Source organism: Phyllobates terribilis, unplaced genomic scaffold (genome assembly GCF_046119375.1).
Source record: "Phyllobates terribilis strain yellow unplaced genomic scaffold, ASM4611937v1 Scaffold_7__3_contigs__length_470593459, whole genome shotgun sequence".
Classification (NCBI taxonomy): Eukaryota; Metazoa; Chordata; class Amphibia; order Anura; family Dendrobatidae; genus Phyllobates; species Phyllobates terribilis.
In genome coordinates, this window is record NW_027362767.1 from 307,892,551 (window position 1) to 307,916,584 (window position 24,034).

General features: G+C 40.2%; 1 protein-coding gene across 1 annotated transcript in view; it reads left to right on the plus strand.

The window, feature by feature from the left end:
* The window catches only part of STAG2 (STAG2 cohesin complex component), a 104,479-nt gene that overhangs the window by 61,738 nt on the left and 18,707 nt on the right, over positions 1–24,034 (plus strand). The window contains exons 6-20 of the mRNA XM_073641087.1: positions 2,278–2,374; positions 4,130–4,206; positions 11,093–11,297; positions 11,382–11,533; positions 12,410–12,483; positions 13,416–13,539; positions 16,843–16,941; positions 17,029–17,108; positions 17,360–17,467; positions 18,813–18,924; positions 19,092–19,209; positions 21,582–21,685; positions 22,573–22,665; positions 22,807–22,896; positions 23,468–23,671. Of these exons, the coding sequence (XP_073497188.1) occupies positions 2,278–2,374; positions 4,130–4,206; positions 11,093–11,297; positions 11,382–11,533; positions 12,410–12,483; positions 13,416–13,539; positions 16,843–16,941; positions 17,029–17,108; positions 17,360–17,467; positions 18,813–18,924; positions 19,092–19,209; positions 21,582–21,685; positions 22,573–22,665; positions 22,807–22,896; positions 23,468–23,671 (1,737 nt within the window). The remainder of the gene's footprint in view (positions 1–2,277; positions 2,375–4,129; positions 4,207–11,092; positions 11,298–11,381; positions 11,534–12,409; positions 12,484–13,415; positions 13,540–16,842; positions 16,942–17,028; positions 17,109–17,359; positions 17,468–18,812; positions 18,925–19,091; positions 19,210–21,581; positions 21,686–22,572; positions 22,666–22,806; positions 22,897–23,467; positions 23,672–24,034) is intronic.

Sequence of the window (24,034 nt, forward strand, 5' to 3'; positions counted from 1 at the left end):
CGAGTTGTACTTTTGAACGCCACCATTTTTTTTACTTTATAGTGTACTGGAAAACGGGGAAAAAATCCAAGTGCGGTGAAATTGCAAAAAAAAGTGATTTTTTTATTTTATTTTAATTTTTTTTTAACCATGTTCACTAAATGCTAAAACTGACCTGCCATTATTATTCTCCAGGTCATTACGAGTTCATAGACACCAAACATGTATAAGTTCTTTTTTATTTGAGTGGTGAAAAAAAAAAATCCAAAGTTTTTTTTTAACCCCTTTACAGCCTGTGACGTATTAGTACGCACAGGCTGTAATCCCCCAGTTCAGTGAGGGCTCCGGCGGTGAGCCCGCACTGATCCGAGCACATGTCAGCTGATTCTTACAGCTGACATGTGCCTGCAACAGCCGCGGGTGGATCGCAATCCACCCGCGGCTGTTAACATGTTAAATGCCGCTGTCAATCTCCGACAGCGGCATTTAACGCACGCTTCCGGGAAGCGTGTCCTAAGCCCCGCCCATCGGCGACCCCCCCCATCACGTGATTGCGGGTCACCAATGGGCGGGCATGACAACCCAGGGTCTGCAGCAGACGCCTGCGGTCGTCATGAGCTGGTCGGCGCTCATAGCACAGGACCATTTCTGCTGCATACAGGGGATCTGCTGATCCCCTGTATGTAGCAGAGGCGATCGGACAGTTGCTGCTTCTAGTCTCCTATGGAGACTATAGAAGCATGCAAAAAGTGAAAAAAAAAAGTTTTTAAAAATATAAAAAAAATTAAAAAAATATAAAAGTTTTAAATCACCCCCCTTTCGCCCCATTCAAAATAAAATAATAATAAAAAAAGCCCTACATAGACATATTTGGTATCACTGCGTTCAGAATTGCCCGATATATATATATATATATTTTTTATTTATTTAACAAAGTTTAGAATTTTTTTTCACCACTTAAATAAAAAAGAGCCTATACCTCTTTGGTATCTACAAACTCGTAATGACCTGGAGAATAAGAATGGCAGGTCAGTTTTAGCATTCAGTGAACGTGGTAAAAATAAAAAATAAAAAACAACTGTGGTATTGCACTTTTTTTGCAATTTCACCCCACTTGGAATTTTTTTACCGGTTTCCTGTACACAATATGGTAAAACAAGTAATGGCGTTGAAAAGTACGACTCGTCCCGCAAAAAATAAGCCCTCACATGGCCATATTGACCAAAAAATAAAAACGCTATGGCTCTGGGAACAAGGGGAGCAAAAAACGAAAATGCAAAAACGTCAAAACCCAAGGTTGCGAAAGGGTTAAAACAAAAGGCACCGTTTTCCGAGACCTGTAGCGTCTCCATTTTATGGGACCTAGGGCTGAGTGAGGGCTTATTTTTTGCGTGCCAAGTTGACATTTTTATTGATACCATATTGGTTCAGATACGATCTTTTGATCGCCTGTTACTGCATTTTATTGCAGTGTTCTGGCGACAAAAAAAAACACGTAATTCTGGAGTTTAGATATTTTTTATCGCTACGCCATTTACCGATCTGATTAATTTTTTTTCTATATTGATAGATCGGGCAATTTTGAACGCGGCGATACCAAATATGTGTATGTTTGATTTTTTTATTGTTTTATTTTGAATGGGGCGAAAGGGGGGTGAGTTAAACTTTTTTTTAATATTTTTTTTAAAAACATTTTTTTTTCTACTTTTCACTTGCGTCAATAGTCTCCTTAGGAGACTTGAAGCTGCGATTGTCCGATCGCCTCTGTTACTTCAGCCCTGCTATGTGTAACAAAAGAGCTCATAGCAGATCGGCTATGACAACCAAACCGGTCTCATCCAGACCCCGGGTTGTCATGCCAACCCATCGGTGACCCGCGATCACGTGACGGGGTTGCCGATGGGCGGAGCCAACAACGCGCTTCCGCGAGTTAAATCCCGCTGTCAGTTTGACAGCGGCATTTAACTAGTTAACAGCCGTGGGTGGATCGCGGTTCCACCCGCGGCTGTTGTGGGCGCATATCATCTGTAAGAATCAGCTGACATGTGCCCGGTAAAGTGCGGGCTCAGCTCTGGAGCCCGCACCAAAGGAGGGGGGGAGGGGCGGGGGGGACATGGCATGCGCCGTACATGTACGGCGCATGTCTTGAAGGGGTTAAGTAGTATAAGACAATTTTACTGTATTAAAACATCAGTTTCTCTCACTTATTTTTTTCCTCTTTTTTTTTTTTTTTTTTCTCCCCCCTTAAACTCACGCTTTCCCTTTTTTAATTATTGTCTTTTTATTCTCTATTTTTAGTCTGTTGTAGATGACTGGATTGAAGCCTATAAACACAACAAAGATGTAGCTCTTCTTGATCTTATAAACTTTTTTATTCAGTGTTCAGGATGTAAAGGTAATTTATCAATACAGTGTTTATATGTGTCTGTTTACATTCTCTTTTTTTCTGATATATGCATCACATAGAAGACACTGGAGATGCTGGGGCTGGCACATATACATCACATAGGAGACACTGGGGCTGGTATACATTCATCACATAGGAGACACTGGAGATGCTAAAGCCTATACATAGGAGACACTGGCGCTCAAGCATATACACTACATGGTTGACCCTGAGACTGGAGCATATACACTACATGGTAGACACTGGGGCTGGAGCATATACACTACATGGTAGACACAGGGGCTGGAGCATATACACTACATGGTAGACACAGGGGCTGGAGCATATACACTACATGGTAGACACAGGGGCTGGAGCATATACACTACATGGTAGACACAGGGGCTGGAGCATATACACTACATGGTAGACACTGGGGCTGGAGCATATACACTACATGGTAGACACTGGGGCTGGAGCATATGCACTACATGGTAGACACTGGAGAGGCTGGAGCATATGCACTACATAGGAGACACTGGAGAGGCTGGAGCATATACACTACATAGGAGACACTGGAGAGGCTGGAGCATATACACTACATAGGAGACACTGGAGAGGCTGGAGCATATACACTACATAGGAGACACTGGAGAGGCTGGAGCATATACACTACATAGGAGACACTGGAGAGGCTGGAGCATATACACTACGTAGGAGAGGCTGGAGCATATACACTACATAGGAGACACTGGAGAGGCTGGAGCATATACATCACGTAGGAGACACTGGAGAGGCTGGAGCATATACACTATGTAGGAGACACTGGAGAGGCTGGAGCATATACATCACGTAGGAGAGGCTGGAGCATTTACATCACATAGGGAACACTGCGACTGCTACCTGGAATGGGACAAAAGCGCAGAGTGCACTAACTCCGCCTGCATAGAACATTGTGCCAGCATCACAATCGATTAGCTGCTGACGGTCCTGAATGTCAGACTTTCGGTCTGGGGGTGTAGTGCTGCTCTTCTGACTACCCATAAGCTCTGTGCTGTTCTAGTGCTGCAAGCAGCATAGAGTCCCTGAGTGGGGTCCAACCCCTTATTCCCCCCACCAATTTCTAGAATGGGCTCTGAAGAGCCCAGTGTGAACGTAGCGGAGATCGATTATGCGCAATTGCTGCTACATTCATTCTAATGGGACTGTCAAAGACCACCCAAGCGCAGCATTTAGCAATCTCTCGTGGTCCTAAGAATAAATGAAATGGCAGTACTCATGAACCACCACTCGATTCACACAGGGCTCCAGTTCTAATGATCTGTTGGGACCCAAGGGGTCGGACCCCTAGTGATCGGATAGGCGATAACGTTCAAACTTGAGAATACCCACTTAAGTGTGTGCTTATGCTATGGATTTTCAGTATCTGATCAGATCTAAGTTACTTCCCCTCTTTATCGGTGCCTCTTGAACACTTAACTTTTCCGTTATGCCAGTGAATGTTTTGCCATCTGTCTGTTTACACCTGATTATTATTATTATTTTTTGGGGGGTTAAAAACGTGCACACAACACAGCCTTGAGTTGAGGATGTTGCCGCCAAACTGATCTACTAGTATATAAATTGGGCAAAATTAAAGAGGACCTATCACCGCTTGTGACATGTCTGTTTCAGTAAATTCTTCTTTCCCTCAAAATATTCTGAGTCCGAATAACCATTATTGTTGAAGATATTGATTCTTTTTTTTTTTTTTTAAATCCCTAGGTGTCGTCTCTGGAGAAATGTTTCGGCACATGCAGAACTCTGAAATAATAAGGAGAATGACAGAAGAGTTTGATGAGGTATACATTTATTGCATCAGCTTAGTGTTTAGATTTTAGTAATACTTCATTGTGTATTTCCATGTTATAATGTTAAGCCATGTCTCTGGAATACGCCATAACTGTAGGATCAGTGTGGGGATGGGTGTCTAATATGTGGGACCTATGACGATCATAAAAAGAAAGGACCAAGGGCTGTCTCTCCGGCATTTTTCCATAAATTGGACCTGATGTGGTGCTACTATTTATACTTAATTTCTGGTGTGGCACATTTATACATAAAACAAAATAGATGCTTTTAACCCCTTCCCAACTGTTGACGTACCCATTCATCATGGCCTGATTGGGTTCGCAACCTTTGATATATTGGTACGTCATGGCGATCGCTTGGGGCACAGGAGCTGTGCCGGTGTGATCGCCGCCGGGATCTCTTCTTAGGTTAAAAATAAGACTCTGCTGTCACTCCCAGGAGCGGTGCCTGCACAGCCTCAGGCATTCTAACCCCTTAAATGCTGCGATCAATCATAACAGTTAGAAGGCTGGAAAAGGGAGGGGGCTCCCTTCCGATATGCGCCTGAGCGACATCATCGCAAGGACCCGATCAAGGCCATGGAAACTCGAGGTCATCATGACGACCTCCGGATCATCCAGCTATGATTCTGTTGCCTGTGTGAAAATGTAAAATCTGGGGTAAAACAAAATTTCTGTGGTAAAAATGTAATACTTTTTTTTTCACTGCTCAATGCTATGAAATTCTGTGACACACCTGTGGTGTCAATATGATTGCTTCGCCCTTAGATTAATTCATTGAGAGGTAGTTGTAAAATGGGGTCTGTTTTTTTTTTTTTTTTTTTCTGTTCTGGCACCTCAGGGGCTCTGCCAATTAGACATGGCACCCACAATCCATAACAACTAAATCTGCACTTCAATATGGCGCTCTTTCCATTCTGAGCTTTCCACTGTGCCTGAAAAGTATTTCCTGATTACATGTAGGGTATTGGCACACACAGGAGAAATTGCACAACAAACTAAGGTCCATTTTTTCCTATTAACCCTTATAAAAATTTAAAACTTGGGGCTAAACAACATTTTAGTGGTAAAAATGTAATTATTCTTTCTTCACTGCCCAATGGTATAAAATTCTGTGAGGCACATGTGTTGTCAATATGATCACTGCACCCCTAGATTAATTCATTGAGAGGTGTAGTATGTAAAATGGGGTTATGTATGGGGGGGGGGTTTCTGCTGTTTTGGCATGTCAGGGACTCTTCAAATGTGACATGGCATCTTCTATCTATTCCAGACAAAATTGTGCTGCAGAATTCAGTTGACACTCCTTCCATTCTGAGCCCTGCCGTCAACCAAACCGTAGTTTCCCACCACATATAGGATATTGGTGTACTCTGGAGAAATTGCATAATATATTTTGGGCACCATTTTCTCCTGTTACCTTTGTGAAAATGAAAAATTTGGGGCTAAAACAATATTTTTGTGGGAAAAATGTTTTTTATTTATTTTTTATTTTTACGGCTCAATGTCATTAACCCCTTTAACCCCTTTACCCCTGAGGGTGATTTGCACGTTAACGACCGGGCCAATTTTTACAATTCTGACCACTGTCACTTTGAGGTAATACCTCTGGAACACTTCAACTTATCCCGCTGATTCTGAGATTGTTTTTTCGTGACATATTGTACTTCATGATAGTGGTAAAATTTCTTCGATATCATTTGCTTTTATTTGTGAAAAAATCGGAAATTTGGCGAAAATTTTGCAATTTTCAAAATTTTAATTTTTATGTCCTTCAATCAGAGAGATATATCACACAAAAGAGTTAATAAATAACATTTCCCACATGTCTACTTTACGTCAGCACAATTTTGGATCCAATTTTTTTTTTTATTAGGGAGCTATAAGGGTTAAAAGTTGACCAGCGATTTTCTCATTTTTCCAACAAAATTTACAAAACCATTTTTTTAGGGACCACATCACATTTGAAGTGACTTTGAGGGGCCTTTATGACAGAAAATACCCAAAAGTGACACCATTCTAAAAACTGCACCCCTCAAGGTGCTCAAAACCACATTCAAGAAGTTTATTAACTCTTCAGGTGCTTCACAGGAATTTTTGGAATGGGGAAGAAAAAAATGAACATTTAACTTTTTTCACAAAAATGTGCTCCCTGCACACAGCACCCCCCCCCCCCCGCTTGTGTACGGGCGCGATCGCATTATGCGTAATAGTACGCAGGGCTGTGGAGTCGGTAAGCCAAACCTCCGACTCCTCATTTCCCTTGCACCGACTCCCACATTTATTGCTTACATTTAAATAGATAGATAGATGGTCATAGAGGGATAGATAGAGGGAGGGATAGATAGTGGGATAGATAGATAGAGGGAGGGATAGATAGTGGGATAGATGGAGGAATAGATAGATAGATAGATTAATAGAGGGATGGATAGGTAAATAGAGGGATGGATAGATGGAGAGATCGATAGATAGATACAGGGATGGATGGATAAATATATGGATAGATAGATGATAGATAGCCATATGGATGGATAGATGAAGGGATAGATGAAATGATGGATAGATAAAGTCATAGATAGATGGATAGTGGGATAGATGGAATAGATAGATTAATAGAGGGATGGAGAGATAGATAGATACAGGGATGGATGGATAAATATATGGATAGATGATAGATGGCCATATGAATGAACAGCTGGAGGGATAAATGAAAGGATGGATAGATGGAGGGATAGATGAATACATGGAGGGATAGATAGTGTGATAGACAGATGACAGCTACAGACAGCAAATAGTACATCGCACATATAGTTCACACATTGTACAGAGAGCACATAATAATCACCTACAATATTAGCATTAGTTACCTTCCTGTGACCGAGATGAGTAGTAGTACTTTCACTTTCTCCAGCTCGGGGGCCCAGGAATCGAATCCTGTGCAGGGCAGGCACCCCTCCCCCTCCTCTCTCTGGTGAAGACAGCAGAAGACAGGACAGAGGAGGGGAGATTGCCCCCTGCAGACTGGAGCCGGTGCAGGACAGGAGCACTGCAGCATACAAATGAGTTTTGATAGGTGCGTGCCCCTGCCTCTGGGGGGGGGGGGGCAGCTGCCCCCCCTGCCCCTCGCGGGCTACAGCCATGATTCACACACAGCGTTTTTGCGGATCCGTTTTTTGCAGTGACTCTGGGCATCCCAGCAAAGTCAATGGGTTTCAAGATATGACATTCAGACATCGTTTTGTGAGGATCCGTTTTTGGGCTCAGTTTGTGCGGCGTTTTTCTAATCTGCTTTTGCTATTAAAAACATTATCTATGAGCTCAAAAACCTTTCAGGTGATGCGGTTTTTTAAAAAGCTGATCTGCTTTTTCAGCTGACAAACTTATCCTCAAAAACCGCAGCAAAAACGCTGTGTGTGAATGTAGCCTTAGATCAGGAATAGAACAGCCATTTATAGGACATTTCATAACTTTCCCAAATTCCTATGAAAAAATACTCAGCACATTCTGCATTGAACTACTGTACCCAATTTATTATATATTTTCGGAGTCTGTCCATTTTATTCCAACTCCACCAAAATGAGCACCGACCACGACTCCGACTCCACAGCCCTGATAGTACGTAGCTGGTCCATAAGTCCCAGGGCACAGCTACATACTATTACTGACGTCGTCGGAAAGGGGTTAAATTCTGTGAAACACCTTCTCACCACACATCTAGGTAAGTTCTTTGAGGTGTCTGGTTTCCAAAATGGGTTCACTTGTGGGGGGTGTCCACGGTTTTAGGCACATCAGGGGCTCTCAAAACGCGACATGGTGTCCCACTTTCTAATCCAGCCAATTTTACGCAAAAGTCAAGTGGCGCTCCTTCCCTTCGGAGCCTTGCGCCGAAACTGTAGTTTTTTCCACCACATGTTGGACATCGGTGTGCTGAGGAGAAATTGTATGGTCCATTCTCTCCTGTGTACCCTTGTGAAAATGCAAATTTAGTACTAAATCAATATTTTGATGGGAAAAAGTAACATTTTAATTTTTTCCTTACATATTTGTTTTAATTCTGCTGAAGCCCCTAAAGTGTTAATAAACTTCTGGTGTCACATTTTGGGTATTTTCTGTCATATAGGCCCCTCAAAGTCACTTCAAACGTGATGTGATGTCCTCACAAAAATATTTTTTTGGAAAAATGAGAAATTGCTGATAAACGTTTAACCCTTCTAACTTCCTAACAAAAAAAATTGTTTCAAAACGTATGCTGATGTAAAGTAGACATGTGGGAACGGTTACTTATTAACTATTTTGTGTGGTATAATGATCTGGTTTAAGGGCATAGAAATTAAGTTTGCAACATTTTTTGACAAATTTGTAATATTTTCATAAATAAGCGAAAAAAATATCGACCAAAATTTACCACTACCACAAAGTACAATGTGTCATGATAAAACCTTCTCAGAATCAGCGGGATCCGTTGTAGCGTTCCAGAGTTATTATCTCATAAAGTGACAGTGATCAGAATTGAAATAATGGGGGTGAAGGGGTTAAAAACTGAAAAAGTTGAAAGTATTTAGGGGTTCTACTGGGACTGGACACCTTTCACTCCTATGTCCCCTAGAGCTGTGACCCTAGACACCATTTTGGCGTGATAGCTCCACCACCTGGCAAATTATACATATTTGTTAATAACACTGGACTAACGGGCGCTAATATATAATCCAGGCAGTGAACTTATAGACCTGTGTGCTGGTGGTCTTCTGTAAGTGATTGCATGAATGTACCTAGCCTTGGCTTGGTCGCCACATACCAGTACATGGGGATGTTGTATTTCTTATGTAAAATAGAATTTATAAGAAATTCTAGAAATCCTGCAGAAAATACAGCAGTTAGTCTCCTCTGATCTGCTCCATTTTTGGCTGTGTAACATTTAGGTGGCGAGGTTTAGCCAAAAGGACAGACTCCACGGTCTCTTTGTAAACTGTATAGTGGGGATGTAGACTATAGCTTACTCACGACTACTGATTGGTTACATAGAAGTGGATCAGCAGTCATCTAGTGGCCTATTTAGTCATGATCTTTTGTTCTCAGCAGCACATGTTCAGTTTACACAAGATGATGTGCTGCCGAGACCTATGATGTTTAACCCCTTACTGCCTAAACCTGACATGTCACTTTATGTGGAAATAGCTTTATGATAGTGGTAAATTTAGGTTGATCTGTTTTGCGCTTATTTATGAAAATATCTAAAAATTGCAATTTTTGAACTTTGAATTTTTTATTCTATTAAAACAGCTAGTCATACCACAGAAAATGCTTAATAACATTTACCACATGTCTACTTTGCATCAGCATTATTTTTTTTTGTTAGGATGTTAGAACAGTTATGTTTAGCAGCCATTTTTCTTTTTTTTTTTTCAATTCAATTTACAAAACTTTTTTTTCACTTATGAAGTTTCTCGTCTGTCAGAAAACCCACAAACAAGACCCCATTTTAAAAATTGCACACCTCAAAGTATTCAAAGCCGCATTCACAAAGTTTAACCCTTCAGGTGCGTCACAAGAATTAATGCGAAGTGGGGGAAAAAAGAAAAAAAACATTTTTTTAAACTAATATATTGCTTTAGCCTCAAATTCTTCATTTTCAGAAAGTAACAGGATAAAGTGGGCCCAACAATTTATTGTGTGGTTTCTCCTGAGTACTCCCACACCACATATGTGGTGGAAAACTACTGTTTGGGGAAGAGAAGGAGCACTATTTGACTTTTGGAGCACCATTTTTGCTGAAATAGATAGATGGACACCATGTCCCCTTAGGAAAGCCTGTGACATGGCAAACAGCAGAAACCCCCACAAGTGACCCCATTTTGGAAACTAAACCCTTCGAGGAATTTACCTAGGGGTGCTGTGAGCATTTTGAACCTAAGGGTGCTTCATGGAATTGTAGAACTTTAAGCTGTGTAAATGAAAAATTACATTTTTTTTAACCATGTTTTTCATTTTCAAAAGGTATATTAGGAGAAAACGGACACCCAAATTGTTACACAATTTCTCCTGAATACCATATGTTGTTACAAACTACTGTTGAGGCACAGTGCAAAGCTCAGAAGGGCAGGAGTGCCAAACTGGAGGGCAGATTTCACTGGCATGGTTTGTGGGTGCTATGTCACATAAGCAGAGCAGCTAGGGTGCAAGAGGGAGCCCCTTACCTCTCTCACAACCTTCTAAATGCCATTATTGCTATTGATCATGACATTTAAAGGGTTAAACAGCCAGTGACTGTGCTGGCAATGGCCCTGGCTGTTACAGCAGGAGCTCGACTATCAGTTAAGCTGAGCTCCTGTGATAATCGCCCCGGGCTCAGCTCCTGTGCCTTCCACAATCACTAGGACCGACTTCTACTTGTGAGGACTCCTACAAAATACAGAGGTACCAATACGTCCAACATTAGAAAGGACCTATTGGGTATTTTCTTTTATTTTGTCTGTAATTCTAATTTGAGAAAACCTCATATCAAAAAGGAAAGGTGGATTAGGGGAGAAATTGCTGTTTTTTTGGTGTTTTTTTTTTTAATGCATTGGCGTTACTCCATAGAGATGCTTTTTCCACCGTATTTCATTTGCCGATTCCCTGATCCTGATGATAATAGGATCTTCCAGCTATTTTAGTGCTGTGGCCTCTGCTCTGCGACTCTCTCCCCTGCTTTCTGTGTAGCAAACTGTGAAAACAGCTTCAACCAAGTGAATAAAAAATAAATCTAGGAAGCTGTCTTTAAATGCAACACTTTATTGATTATGCATTGGGCAATACATATCTGTAGATCTTCCAGTGTTTCACTTGCCTTTTGCAACATTTCACTTCCGGCTGTTAATCCAGTGTTTTGTTTTTGTAGGACAGTGGCGATTACCCTTTAACCATGGCTGGTCCACAATGGAAGAAATTTAAGTTCAGCTTTTGTGAGTTCATTGGTGTTTTAGTTCGCCAGTGCCAATACAGCATCATTTATGATGAGTACATGATGGACACGGTCATTTCTCTCCTCACGGGCCTTTCTGATTCACAAGTTAGAGCATTTCGACATACAAGCACATTGGCAGGTTAGTCCAGAATATGTTATTGGAAATATATGAATGGACATTTCTTTTTTTCATTGACTTTAGCTTTGTTTTTTTTTCTTTTAGCTATGAAATTGATGACTGCTTTGGTTAATGTTGCTCTTAACTTGAGCATCAACATGGACAACACACAACGGCAGTATGAAGCAGAAAGGAATAAGATGATTGGAAAACGAGCCAATGACAGACTGGAGCTTTTACTACAGAAGCGAAAAGAGGTTAGGATTGATATATTGTTGTAACACATCTTTGGTCTTTGTACCCTAATCTTCTAGCTTGTTTATGATGTCTGTATTCTATACATGAAGTTAACGGTGCCGATACAATGATGCCTACTAACATTTTGCAGAAGCTCCAGAGCTAAGCAGCACAGATAGGGTTTACCTACTGCCAGGTAACACGTACGGAAACATGGAATCGGCCATGATCTCTCCATTTAGGATATATCCTGCTGTTCTCTACTAGGATTAAATCCCAAAGTAGGTCATCAATATCAGATTGGTGGTGGTCTGGCACACAGGACTCCCACTGATCAGCTGTTAACAGGCTCCAGCAGTGGTCAGCAGTGTACTGAATGGCTCAGCTTAATGCAGAGTTTACATCATGTCACTGCTGGCGCTAATAACAGCTGATTGTTAAAGGTGCTGGGTGCCAGCCCCCATTTCATTTGATATTGAGGACCTCCCTTTTTGGTAGGTCATCAGTATTTGATGCCTTCTATTTCTATTTGGCCTTTGCAATGAAGCATGTTGAAAAGCTGTTTTACAAGTGGCGTAGTGAATGTGGCCAGGATCACCGTATATTTCTGCTTGTATTTAGATATTACAATTTGACTCATGGACCTTATATCAAACACAATCCTTGATGTCACAAGTAGGACCCCCACAGTTACAGCTCTTTTACCATTGTACTGTGCAGAGAAGTGTATACTGCCACATTGAGTAGAGCTGTGCTGCAGTTCCTGCACAATGCTGCTCCAAATACTCACACGCGTCTGCAGACTCCTGCTCTTACCTTATGGCTCTGTGGAAAGGTATGCATTTTGTATATACATTTGAGTGACTAATTGGGTCACATTTTTTGTCTCTTAATAGTTACAAGAAAATCAGGATGAAATAGAAAATATGATGAATGCAATATTTAAAGGTGTTTTTGTTCACCGATACAGGTATGATCATTTTTTTTAAATCTTTTTATCAAACTTTCTTTAGTGGTAACACAATTTCTTGTCATTTCTAGCTATGCGAATATATATGCCCATAAACTATTAACTCCTTCCTGCTGTGTGCTGTAAATTTACAGCAGTGGCCCAGGTCTGTATGTTTTTATAGGAGGCTGTAATTATGCCGGCTTAGTGGCTCAAAAATGACAGCCAACAACAACGGCTAGGATTGGAGAGAACTCTGATCCCAGCTAATAAACTCTTGAGATGCGGCAATTAATGATGATTAAGGCATAAACCGCTACCCCAAACATCAACATGGCGGCTGCTAAGACTATTCTGACATGCTTGGTATGGACCTACCTTGGCATTTTAGGCATCTGTGTATCAGCTTTTGTTCTTATGGGAAGCTATAATGCTATACCTGATTTGTCATAGTACAGATCCCAGTGTCGCTTGATTAACACCACAGACTTATAACAGAGGCCTTTTACAGTAAGACTAGTGCTGCACACTGTGAAGTTATAGCTTGAAAATCTAATGGATTTGCTGATGGAGGCTTCTAATGGAGACTTCACCAGCGGCTTGGACCGGGCCTTATGTGCACAGGCTAGTATGCAGTGCAAAGGATGAAGTCTGCATCATATTCACTTGCTACATATACAGAATTTGACACCGGTTTGATATGAATTTGCTGAGCTCGATCTGAGGCTGAAATCATGTAATTTTTGTGGCAGTATTTGAGGCTTAAAAAAAAAAGCCAAAACAAGTAATAAATAGTACAAAAAATATCAGCCTTTTCTTTATACTTTTCCTTTGACCATCCAAAGCTATTTTACAATCTGGTTCTAACAATGTTGAGCTATTTGCTACCCATTACCTCTGCCAGGAACTAAACGTTAAGTTTTCATTTTCTTTTTTTTTTTTTGATCTCTCAGGGATGCTATTGCAGAAATAAGAGCAATATGTATAGAAGAGATTGGCGTCTGGATGAAAATGTACAGTGATGCCTTCCTGAATGACAGCTATTTAAAATATGTGGGCTGGACAATGCACGACAAGGCAAGTAACAAAAATACTAAGTTATAGGTAACTTAATACCATAACAATTTTAGCATGAAAGAAATTTGATGGAATAAAATCAACAAGCTACCATATTTTTTTGGACTATAAGATACTTTTTAACAAGAGTTTTTCTTATTAAAAAATGCATGTGTCTTCCAGTCCAGAGGCAGCTTCCAGTGATGGAGGAAGACGCTGACAACTTATCTTTCCCGATCACAGAGAGGACTGCTCTCCTCCTGCCCCACACTGATTTGTGTGATCGGTGCAGGGCAGGAGAGGAAGCTTACGGGAACCTAAATGGAGGCAGTATGAGCTGAGCAGCTGAAGGACTCTTCCACACGAATAATTCTAGGACCTTTCAGGTCATGTGACTGATCACATAACCTGAAAGGTAATTGAATTAATTTTATGGAAGGTCCTTCAACTGGTCAGCTCCTGCAGCCTCCGTTCAGGTCCCGATCAGGAATGGCAAGATGTGGTAGTGTGTATGTGTGTATACCTGCATGTAGCAGAGCTGTGTGTGTGTCTGTGTTTATAATGTAGGGAAAGGAAAGAGGCAATAGGTATCTGATTGAAATATAGCTTTTATTTCTTACTTCTAAAATAATTTTTTTGCTTTGAATTATTAAAATGAATATTAAGGCATCATATTCTCAGTACTTGGACTGAATGTAGATTGGATTACTGTTGCAGGCTGATCAATTTTATTATTTGCTATGCAACTGTGAGCCACTAAAGCCCCAGTATGCACGTAACAGGGTATTGTATAGCTTGTATAAATGTTAGCTAAGGTCCCTTACATCATACACTGCCCAAAAAAATAAAGGGAACACTCAAATAACAAATCCTAGATCTGAATGAATGAAATATTCTCATTGAATACTTTGTTCTGTACAAAGTTGAATGTGCTGACAACAAAATCACACAAAAATCATCAATGGAAATCAAATTTATTAACCAATGGAGGCCTGGATTTGGAGTCACCCCCCAAAATTAAAGTGGAAAAACACACTACAGGCTGATCCAACTTTGATGTAATGTCCTTAAAACAAGTCAAAATGAGGCTCAGTATTGTGTGTGGCCTCCACGTGCCTGTATGACCTCCCTACAACACCTGGGCATGCTCCTGATGAGGTTGTGGATTGTCTCCTGTGGGATCTCCTCCCAGACCTGGACTAAAGCATCCGCCAACTGCTGGACAGTCTGTGGTGCAACGTGGTGCTCAATCGGATTCAGGTCTGGAGAACGGGCGGGCCAGTCCATAGCTTCAATGCTTTCATCTTGCAGGAACTGCTGACACACTCCAGCCACATGAGGTCTGGCATTGTCCTGCATTAGGAGGAACCCAGGGCCAACCGCACCAGCATATGGTCTCACAAGGGGTCTGAGGATCTCATCTCGGTACCTAATGGCAGTCAGGCTACCTCTGGCGAGCACATGGAGGGCTGTGCGGCCCTCCAAAGAAATGCCACCCCACACCATTACTGACCCACTGCCAAACTGGTCATGCTGAAGGATGTTGCAGGCAGCAGATCGCTCTCCATGGCCTCTCCAGACTCTGTCACGTCTGTCACATGTGCTCAGTGTGAACCTGCTTTCATCTGTGAAGAGCACAGGGCGCCAGTGGCGACTTTGCCAATCCTGGTGTTCTGTGGCAAATGCCAAGCATCCTGCACGGTGTTGGGCTGTGAGCACAACCCCCATCTGTGGACGTCGGGCCCTCATACCACCCTCATGGAGTCGGTTTCTAACCGTTTGTGCAGACACATGCACATTTGTGGCCTGCTGGAGGTCATTTTGCAGGGCTCTGGGAGTGCTCCTCCTGTGAACCACTCCTTTATTGAGTGTGTCTTGATAATTGGCAATAATTTCCATCTATTGTCTATTCCATTTGCACAACAGCATGTGAAATTGATTGTCAATCAGTGTTGCTTCCTAAGTGGACAGTTTGATTTCACAGAAGTTTGATTTACTTGAAGTTATATTCTGTTGTTTAAGCGTTCCCTTTATTTTTTTGAGCAGTGTATAATTGGCCAGAGGTTGGGGATCTTATTATTGTCAGCTTTAATAAGCAAGGCAGTAGTTGCTGCAGTGAATTTCATTATTAGACAGCGCTGCATATCCTGATTATACACTGTATCCAGCTCATTGTATATTACACACTGCAGAGAGACAATACCCATAGATTTATTACCTCCCTATTCTACCCTAGGACATTAAATTAGTGATAATGACCTCTCCACTTTATACTGCCAGGGAAGTTTTAATTAATAAGAAAATAGTTTTTCCTGTTTTCTGCTGTCTAAACTGGGGTACGTACTCTAGTCCAAAAAATATGATAATGCGAGCCCTTATGCTAGTAATATAATGGAAGTATCTAGCCTGCTGTTAAATCTGAAGGTACAGTTATTGGCCAGTTGTGGTCACCTAAGCTTTCTACTGGCGAGAAATCCCATTATTCGCTCAGTGAGGAGACCTGTCACAATAAATCTGGTGACATACTGTTGATGTCAACAGAGATTTTACAGTCCTGCCTCCCATAACATTAGTAAAGATGACAAATCCATTCAGTGACTGTTTAAGATATAGCAATTATCATGATGATTAATACTAAACAAAATGTAGAACAGAGAGGAAAACATTAACCCTTCTATATCACTGACTAATGTATAGTTGTGAAGAACCTGACACTCCTTTAGAAATGTAGTGGGTATCTTCATTCAATTAGCAATCCTGAATCACCAATACAACGTTTCAGTCTTATATTGTCAGACCTACATCAGATACAGATAGCAGAAAGAGAAAAGATGAAAGGCTGAAGTAAAGCTGGCGTTCTAGCCATAAACCAATGAAGAAATGCGCCAGTGAATGGTCATTCAGCCCTGCTTCTCACGGCTTTCCTTTCTCTCCTGCCCTGCACCAATCACACTGATCAGTGTCGGGCAGGGGGCAAGACATCAGTTCTGTCAGTGTCCTACTCTATCAGAAAAGGATGCCTCCCGACTTTTAAGACGCACACTTCTTAGGAAGATTTTTCCGCACAGTGTGTCAGCCGTACATAATAGCTGATACTCTCCTGCAACAGCTTTGATGAAGATAAACCACTCAGATTGAATTTATTTGAGACTGTGACTAATGGCCACAAAGTATGCTCAAATGGATAATATATGTAGAGAGTTGTACGGTTTGGGCAACTCATTTAAAATAGAGCAATCTTTTTCTCTGTTCCTTCTTCTATTCACTGCTAGTAAACAGAGAATATTGAATTAATACTACTTCATTGAATTAATCTGTTTCCAGCAAGGAGAGGTTCGCCTGAAATGTCTGACTGCTCTGCAAGGCCTGTATTACAACAGAGAGCTGAATTCCAAGTTGGAGCTGTTCACAAGTCGTTTCAAGGTATTTTTTTCCCTCTCTTCTAATGAAATAACATTTTAATTTACTTAAAGTGTCTTCTATAACTGAGGAGTTTCTTTCTCTTTCCAGGATAGAATTGTGTCAATGACTCTTGACAAGGAGTATGATGTAGCGGTTCAGGCAATAAAGCTCCTGACTCTGGTTTTACAGTGAGTAAAAAAAAAATCAGATTTTGTCTGACTTTAATATGTTTTTGGCTAAGCTAGCCATGTATTAGAGAAGGGCTTCAGCTAGACCTGTTGAAGTAAAGCACCCCCCCTTTTTTCCGCTTGACTTAACCCCCTACCAGAGCTGTATAATAAATAATCATGGAAAGGATGAGTTGAAGGACCCTTAAGGTCATTTTATTTTTGTCTAATGTTGCAAGTATATAAGTTTGTTTTGCTGATTTTTCTTGTAGAAGTAGCGATGAAGTTCTAACTGCTGAAGACTGTGAAAATGTGTATCACTTGGTGTATTCTGCCCATCGACCCGTAGCTGTTGCCGCTGGGGAGTTTCTTTATAAAAAGTAAGAAACCTCTCTTGACCTCTGTCTTGTGTTCTGTACATGCTGTGCTGGCTATAATCATTAGGCTTGTTGCCCTGTTTGTAACATAACAATATCTTGCATTTAACTTGTATATTGTTTCTACTGATTCTACTGTGCTTCTTCAGTTTGTACCAAACTTGTTCTATGGTTTAAATCAGGTTCCTATGTGAAAAGTATTTTTTTAATGCTGTTTTATGTATATATTTTTTTCTTAAATATATATAAACGCCTTCTAGTAGGACAATCCTATGTTAGGTGCTCAGCTGAAACCCGCACCAATACTCTGCAGATGTTGGCTGTCTTACACTGCCAGCATCTTCCTTTAAAGGGAAGCTATCGTCAGATATTGCTTTATCATTTAAATCAGGTTTTTATGTTTCAAGAGTGTACAAAAAAAATGGCATTTTTTTTTCATATCGCAATTTTTCTTTTAAAACCCCCAAAAATTGTAACCATGCAATTTCACGCTGGCCACAAGGGCATTTTTAGACAGTCATGGGAAAGTTTTCAGTAGACTCCTTATCATCAGAGGAAAGATCACAATTACTGGTTATAAGCTATATACGCAGCTGATAACACAGGAATCAATAATCACAGTGGGTGATATCACAGCAGACCCTACTCTCCACCTCCTCCCCTCTCACAGTGACCTTCGCATACACTCATTAGATTCCTCAGTACAAGAGAGGGTCACAGTCTGTTCATTTTGGCTAATTACTGTCCATGCGAATTCCTGAAACAGGAAGTGGAGTCTAAGAGAGTCCCAATGTAAAAATTGCAAGATTTCTTAAAAAAAAAATATAATACAGATTGGGATATAGAAAAAAAAGCATTGCCACAATTAAAAAAAGAAATGCATTTGACACACAAACCTTATTTAAACAATCAACCATAGGTTACTTTCTGATGATGGATTCCATTTAACAGCAATGATCAGCGCCGATCGCTGCTGTTTAACCCCTTACATTTCGCTGTCTGACAGTGGCATTTAAAGCATGCAATCTTTTTACTCCTTGTAACCCTTGAAAAATAAATGAAAAATATAAATCTGTTTGGTATTGCAGTGCTCAAAAAAAAAAAAAAAAAGTCTAGTCTATCAAAGTGTAAATGTGTTAACCCTACAATAAAAGCATCCATAAGAAAGAAAATCAAAACTCTAGAATTGAGGTTTTTCGATCACTCACCTCTCCCGAAAACCACTATAAACCGTGATCAAAACCTCATTTCTACCCCAAAATTGTACAATAAAAACATCACGCAATAAACAATCCATCACACAGCTCCATCATTGTAAATCTGTTTTGTGGTTTGTTTGTTTTTTTAGACTGTTCAGTTGTAGAGAGCCGGATGATGATGGAATTCTGAAGAGAAGAGGAAGGCTTAGCCCAAATGCCAACCTTGTCAAGACGTTGGTCTTTTTCTTTTTGGAGAGTGAGGTATAATAATTTGTTATATGGTGGAGTGTTTCAGAGGACGAAATGTCGAAAATATTAAAGGATTTTTCTGGTTTATTATAAAGATTCACAAGTGTTATGTGAATAGTTTTCATTTGATATATATATATATTCTTTGTCTCACTGTAGATTACTATTTTTCTTTCTAGTTGCATGAACATGCTGCGTATCTTGTAGACAGTATGTGGGACTGTGCTACAGAGTTACTGAAGGATTGGGAGTGTATGAATAGCTTGTTGTTGGATGATCCGCTGAATGGCGAGGAAGGTAAGTGCTCCACAGTGGATCTTCAGTTTTCCTAGTGTGTACTTCTGTAAAAAGGTTGTTTCATGCTTACGTGAGAAATAAGCAACTTTGTACTTCATCTTCTTTAAATGATCTTATTTTGTTTCTACATCTTGTGCACAGACCGATGTATCTCCATCGTAGCAAACTACACAAAAACCTTAGATAGTCTTGTAGTCCTATCCCCATCAATATGTCAGCTACATCTCGATATGTTCTGTAGGGTAGTGAGGAACACGGGACAGATGGAAGGGAGTCTTGCTGTCGGATCAGACTACATGTGATTTGTTTGTGGTCTTTTGTCATGGAGACAGGATTGTGTACGAGATGTAAACACTAAACTGTCTGAAATTTTCAGTGACAACTATTTCCAGAATTGATTCATATAAGGGCAGATGCAGATGAGGAGTGTGATCAGAGTGTGATCAGAGTGTGATCAGAGTGTGATCAGAGTGTGATCAGAGTGTGATCAGAGTGTGATCAGAGTGTGATCAGAGTGTGATCAGAGTGTGATCAGAGTGTGATCAGAGTGTGATCAGAGTGTGATCAGAGTGTGATCAGAGTGTGATCAGAGTGTGATCAGAGTGTGATCAGAGTGTGATCAGAGTGTGATCAGAGTGTGATCAGAGTGTGATCAGAGTGTGATCAGAGTGTGATCAGAGTGTGATCAGAGTGTGATCAGAGTGTGATCAGAGTGTGATCAGAGTGTGATCAGAGTGTGATCAGAGTGTGATCAGAGTGTGATCAGAGTGTGATCAGAGTGTGATCAGAGTGTGATCAGAGTCTCTTGGATGAGGAGAAAAAAAGTCTCCATTTCCTCCATTCTGTCAGTTTGTTGCAATCAGACTGCAGTAAGATGTCGTCCGACTGCAGTCCAATGGTTTCCATGTACTCATTGTCTTGCATGGTTGAGTGTGATCTGAATATCAGATCAGACTCTGGCATGCAGCTATTTTTTACTTGCACCGACTCTGTCCAAGGAAAATATCAGGCATGTTCACCCTAATATAATATTGGTCCAAGTGCGATCCAATTTTATTGGATCACATTCGGACCAAAAATCCGGTCATGTGCACGAGGACTTAGATGCATCTGCCAACTACAATATGGTTGGGAAGGTGTACACAGCCTACATATTGCCACTGAAGGTCCTGTCATATTTTTGCAGATATTTCACAATCTGTTCTATTAGTAATGTAAAATGAAATTGTGACCTTTAGCAAACGTGAATATTGGTGTTAGAGGGAATGTATCATTAGTAAATTACATAATTTTTCAGTTAAACATTTATTTTTATCAACATTAAAATAATGGTAGACAAACACATTCTGTTTTGTATAAATCCTATTTCTGCAGTCCTCTCATTATGACAAGCAGGATTACAGTGAAGGGTCTCACCTGTAAAGTAGGAGGCAGGTAATAGAGGGTTAGAGCACTGACCGCACGTCATAACCACAGTTTATTCTCTACCTCTCCCTCTGCATAGGTCACAGGGCAGGCGTACAGCAATTTACCATGGAAGTCAAGAGGCTACGACCATGTGGCTGCTGTGTAATTCTGTAAACTTCTGTTCACAGAGCAGCAACTTGAGCAAGATTGCTGCCTCCATAGTCATGTGCAGATATAATCAACAATCACAAAATCCCCAATCACACAAAGTTAACACTAGATAGAAAAAGAAAATGATTTCAGTATCTGGTATTTATTAGTTAAGTCAAGAAACACTGAGACAATACATTTAAATTTAATATCATTGTCTAAAAGCTGCAAAAGTCTGATTTAGATTGCTGGACATGTGATATATTAAATCTACTTTTACTTTTTTCAGCTTTGTACTTGAAATTAAGCAATTTAAAGTTTTGTACAAATTTCGAGGTCATAGTTTAGCTGGTTTCACCCTCCGTTACTGCCTCTTTGGCTATCTTGTTCAGGGGCTTCCATCTGAAGTCCTGCAAAACTGGATTAACAGCACCATTTAGTTTAATGAGGCAAATGGAACCCAAAGTTTATAACATTGTGATCCATTTGTTATTTAGGCAGTGTCAGTCTTTTATGCCTGATACAGCAGGTTGTGCTATTTTGTCCAGAGCAAAAGATGGGAACTGCCCAAAAAAATGTCAAAGGGAGCCCTATGTTGCAGACTTTGGCCTCCAATTGCCTCATTATACTGAATGGATATATCAGGGTTCTGTCCTGATTTTTTTTTGGGCTACAGATCGAAGCACCCATTGTTGACAGCAAAGCAGGCTCAAATGTAGTGTGAAAGAGGCCTAAACCAGATTTTCCCCTTTTTATTTAGGCCCTGTATGTAATTATATATTATGTGCAAGTAACATTTTTTTTTTGTCCTGCAGCACTTACAGACCGCCAGGAAAGTGCGCTGATTGAAATTTTGCTGTGCACAATACGCCAAGCTGCTGAATGCCACCCTCCAGTGGGCAGAGGAACAGGAAAAAGGGTAGACTATCACTTTTTTTCATAGCAGTTTATTTATACATAGCTTATTAATCCCTTCATGACTTTTGGCGTGCATGTATAGCAAAAGTCGTGTCTCTGACTTTGATGCGAGCTCGCACACCTTTAACAGCCGCGGGCGAAGCGGAGAATCATATTGTGGGGTCAGTTTTACCACATAGTGAACATGGTAAATTAAAAAAAAAACTAAAACCATTGTGGAATTGCACTTTTTTTTTGCAATTTCAACACACTTTGAAGTCCCGATATGGCTAAAATCACCTGGGATTGAAGGGGTTAAAAATTGCAGTAAATGTAAAGTCTTGTCTGTTCTGTACTTTCTGTGCAATTTGATATTTTTAGTTATGTGTCAGTAGCAACTTCAGGATGTTGGAAGGTTGGTACAGTAGTCGTGATTCTTAAAGGTGTTGTCCGCTGTTATGACATTGGTGGGGTCTGACACCCTGCACCCCCACTGATCCATTTCTTACCAGTCCCGGCAGTGGCCAGATGTAAACAGTGCGCAGAGGCGTCATTCTGTTTTATTGGCTATTTCCAGGTCCTGCCGGTCTGAAGTAAACCCCCACTGATCATTTTTTCCACTTCAAAGTTTTGGGAAACTCCAATTATTGGAATAGCTAACATGAAAATCCAAAATGTTTCCTTTTTTTCCCATTTAACAGAACCTCCATAAATATTAATATTTGTTTTTCACTAACTTAATCTGCACAGGAATAAACTTTATAGCGATATTTACGCACATTAGAGACAATTTCCTATATGGCCAATTAACTTGCCAGGATGTTTTTAGGAGTGATTTTTACCTATATTATTCTACAAAGTTCCTAAACTTTTAATTCTTGATGATATTTAGCGTCCTTGTGTTTTTAGGTGCTGACCGCTAAAGAAAAGAAGTCCCAGTTGGATGACAAGACTCGCCTTACAGAACTCTTTGCTGTGTCCCTACCACAGCTTTTAGCAAAAGTGTGTACTATCGTATTTATCCTGATTTGTTCGTGCCATAAATGCAAACAATGTTACAGTACAACATCCGTGTTCTGAATATGAATGTGGTGAGGAAAAAAAAGATTTAGCATTTACAATTTTGTGTTTTCTTTTACGTAGTATTCTGTTGATGCAGAGAAGGTGACTAATCTTCTGCAATTGCCACAGTATTTTGACCTGGAAATTTATACAACAGGGCGTCTAGAAAAGGTAACTATTTTTCACTTTGTTCAATCAGGAGTTTTGTTTGGCTGGATTGGTGGTATTTTACCGCAGCAAAATATCGGGACATGACATGAGAATATTAGTGGAGTGTTTAATGTTACACTTAATTTTCGCTGTGCTGAAATCTATTATGTTTTTCTTTATTCTTATCTTGCCGCTATATTAGTACGAGAATTGCAGCCGGTTAAGAAATAAAAGTCTTTCTTTTATGTTTAATTCTAATTGACTTTGGCTCCAAAACTTCCAGAAAAACTGCATGTATGATTTTTCACTTTTAGTGAAGTTACAAACCCAAAGCCTTTACAAGTAAGATATTTAGACTGAGTTGACGACATCAATGTCATTATTTGGCGTCATCACTTTTAGTCCTCCAAAGCAGCTTAACTGCTGAGCTCTGGACTTTGTGAGTGTATACATTAGTTTTTTGTGTGTATGAATAATACATGGGTATGTGTGGTGTAGCTTGGCTATAATAACATAAAAAACTTTTAAACTTTGTTGTGTTTTATCAGTGATATTTATTATAACAGTATTTTTGTTTTTATTTTAATTCTAGCATTTGGAAGCACTGCTTCGCCAGATACGCAGCATTGTAGAAAAACACACGGACACGGATGTCTTAGAAGTTTGCTCGAAAACCTATCATGCCCTCTGTAATGAGGAGTTCACAATATTTAACAGAGTCGACATCGCAAAGAGTCAGTTAATTGACGAACTGGTGGATAAATTTAATCGCCTCCTTGAGGATTTCCTGCAGGAGGTTTGTATTTAATATTAATTTTAGTAGTAAGGATTTCTTTGTGAGTGCTGTGGAGATAGTTGTGCGGAAGTTTTACAAAGAAATCTAAAAAGATATTCCCACGATAACCTTTATCATCTTCCACATTGTTTGTGATAAATGTTCGATCGCTAGGACTTACCCCACCAGTTATTAGAACGGGGTCTTCAATCCATTGTTCTTCACCTTACAACCAAGGAGAGGATGCTTTTGAGTGAAAATCCATTTTAAGCCTATGAGCCTGTCACACTTGAACTTTCCTGATGTTGAACCAGTTGCCTAGGTGTTTTTTAATATTTTATTTATTACTATACTAGGATAAATCCTAGCAACCCTGATTCACCT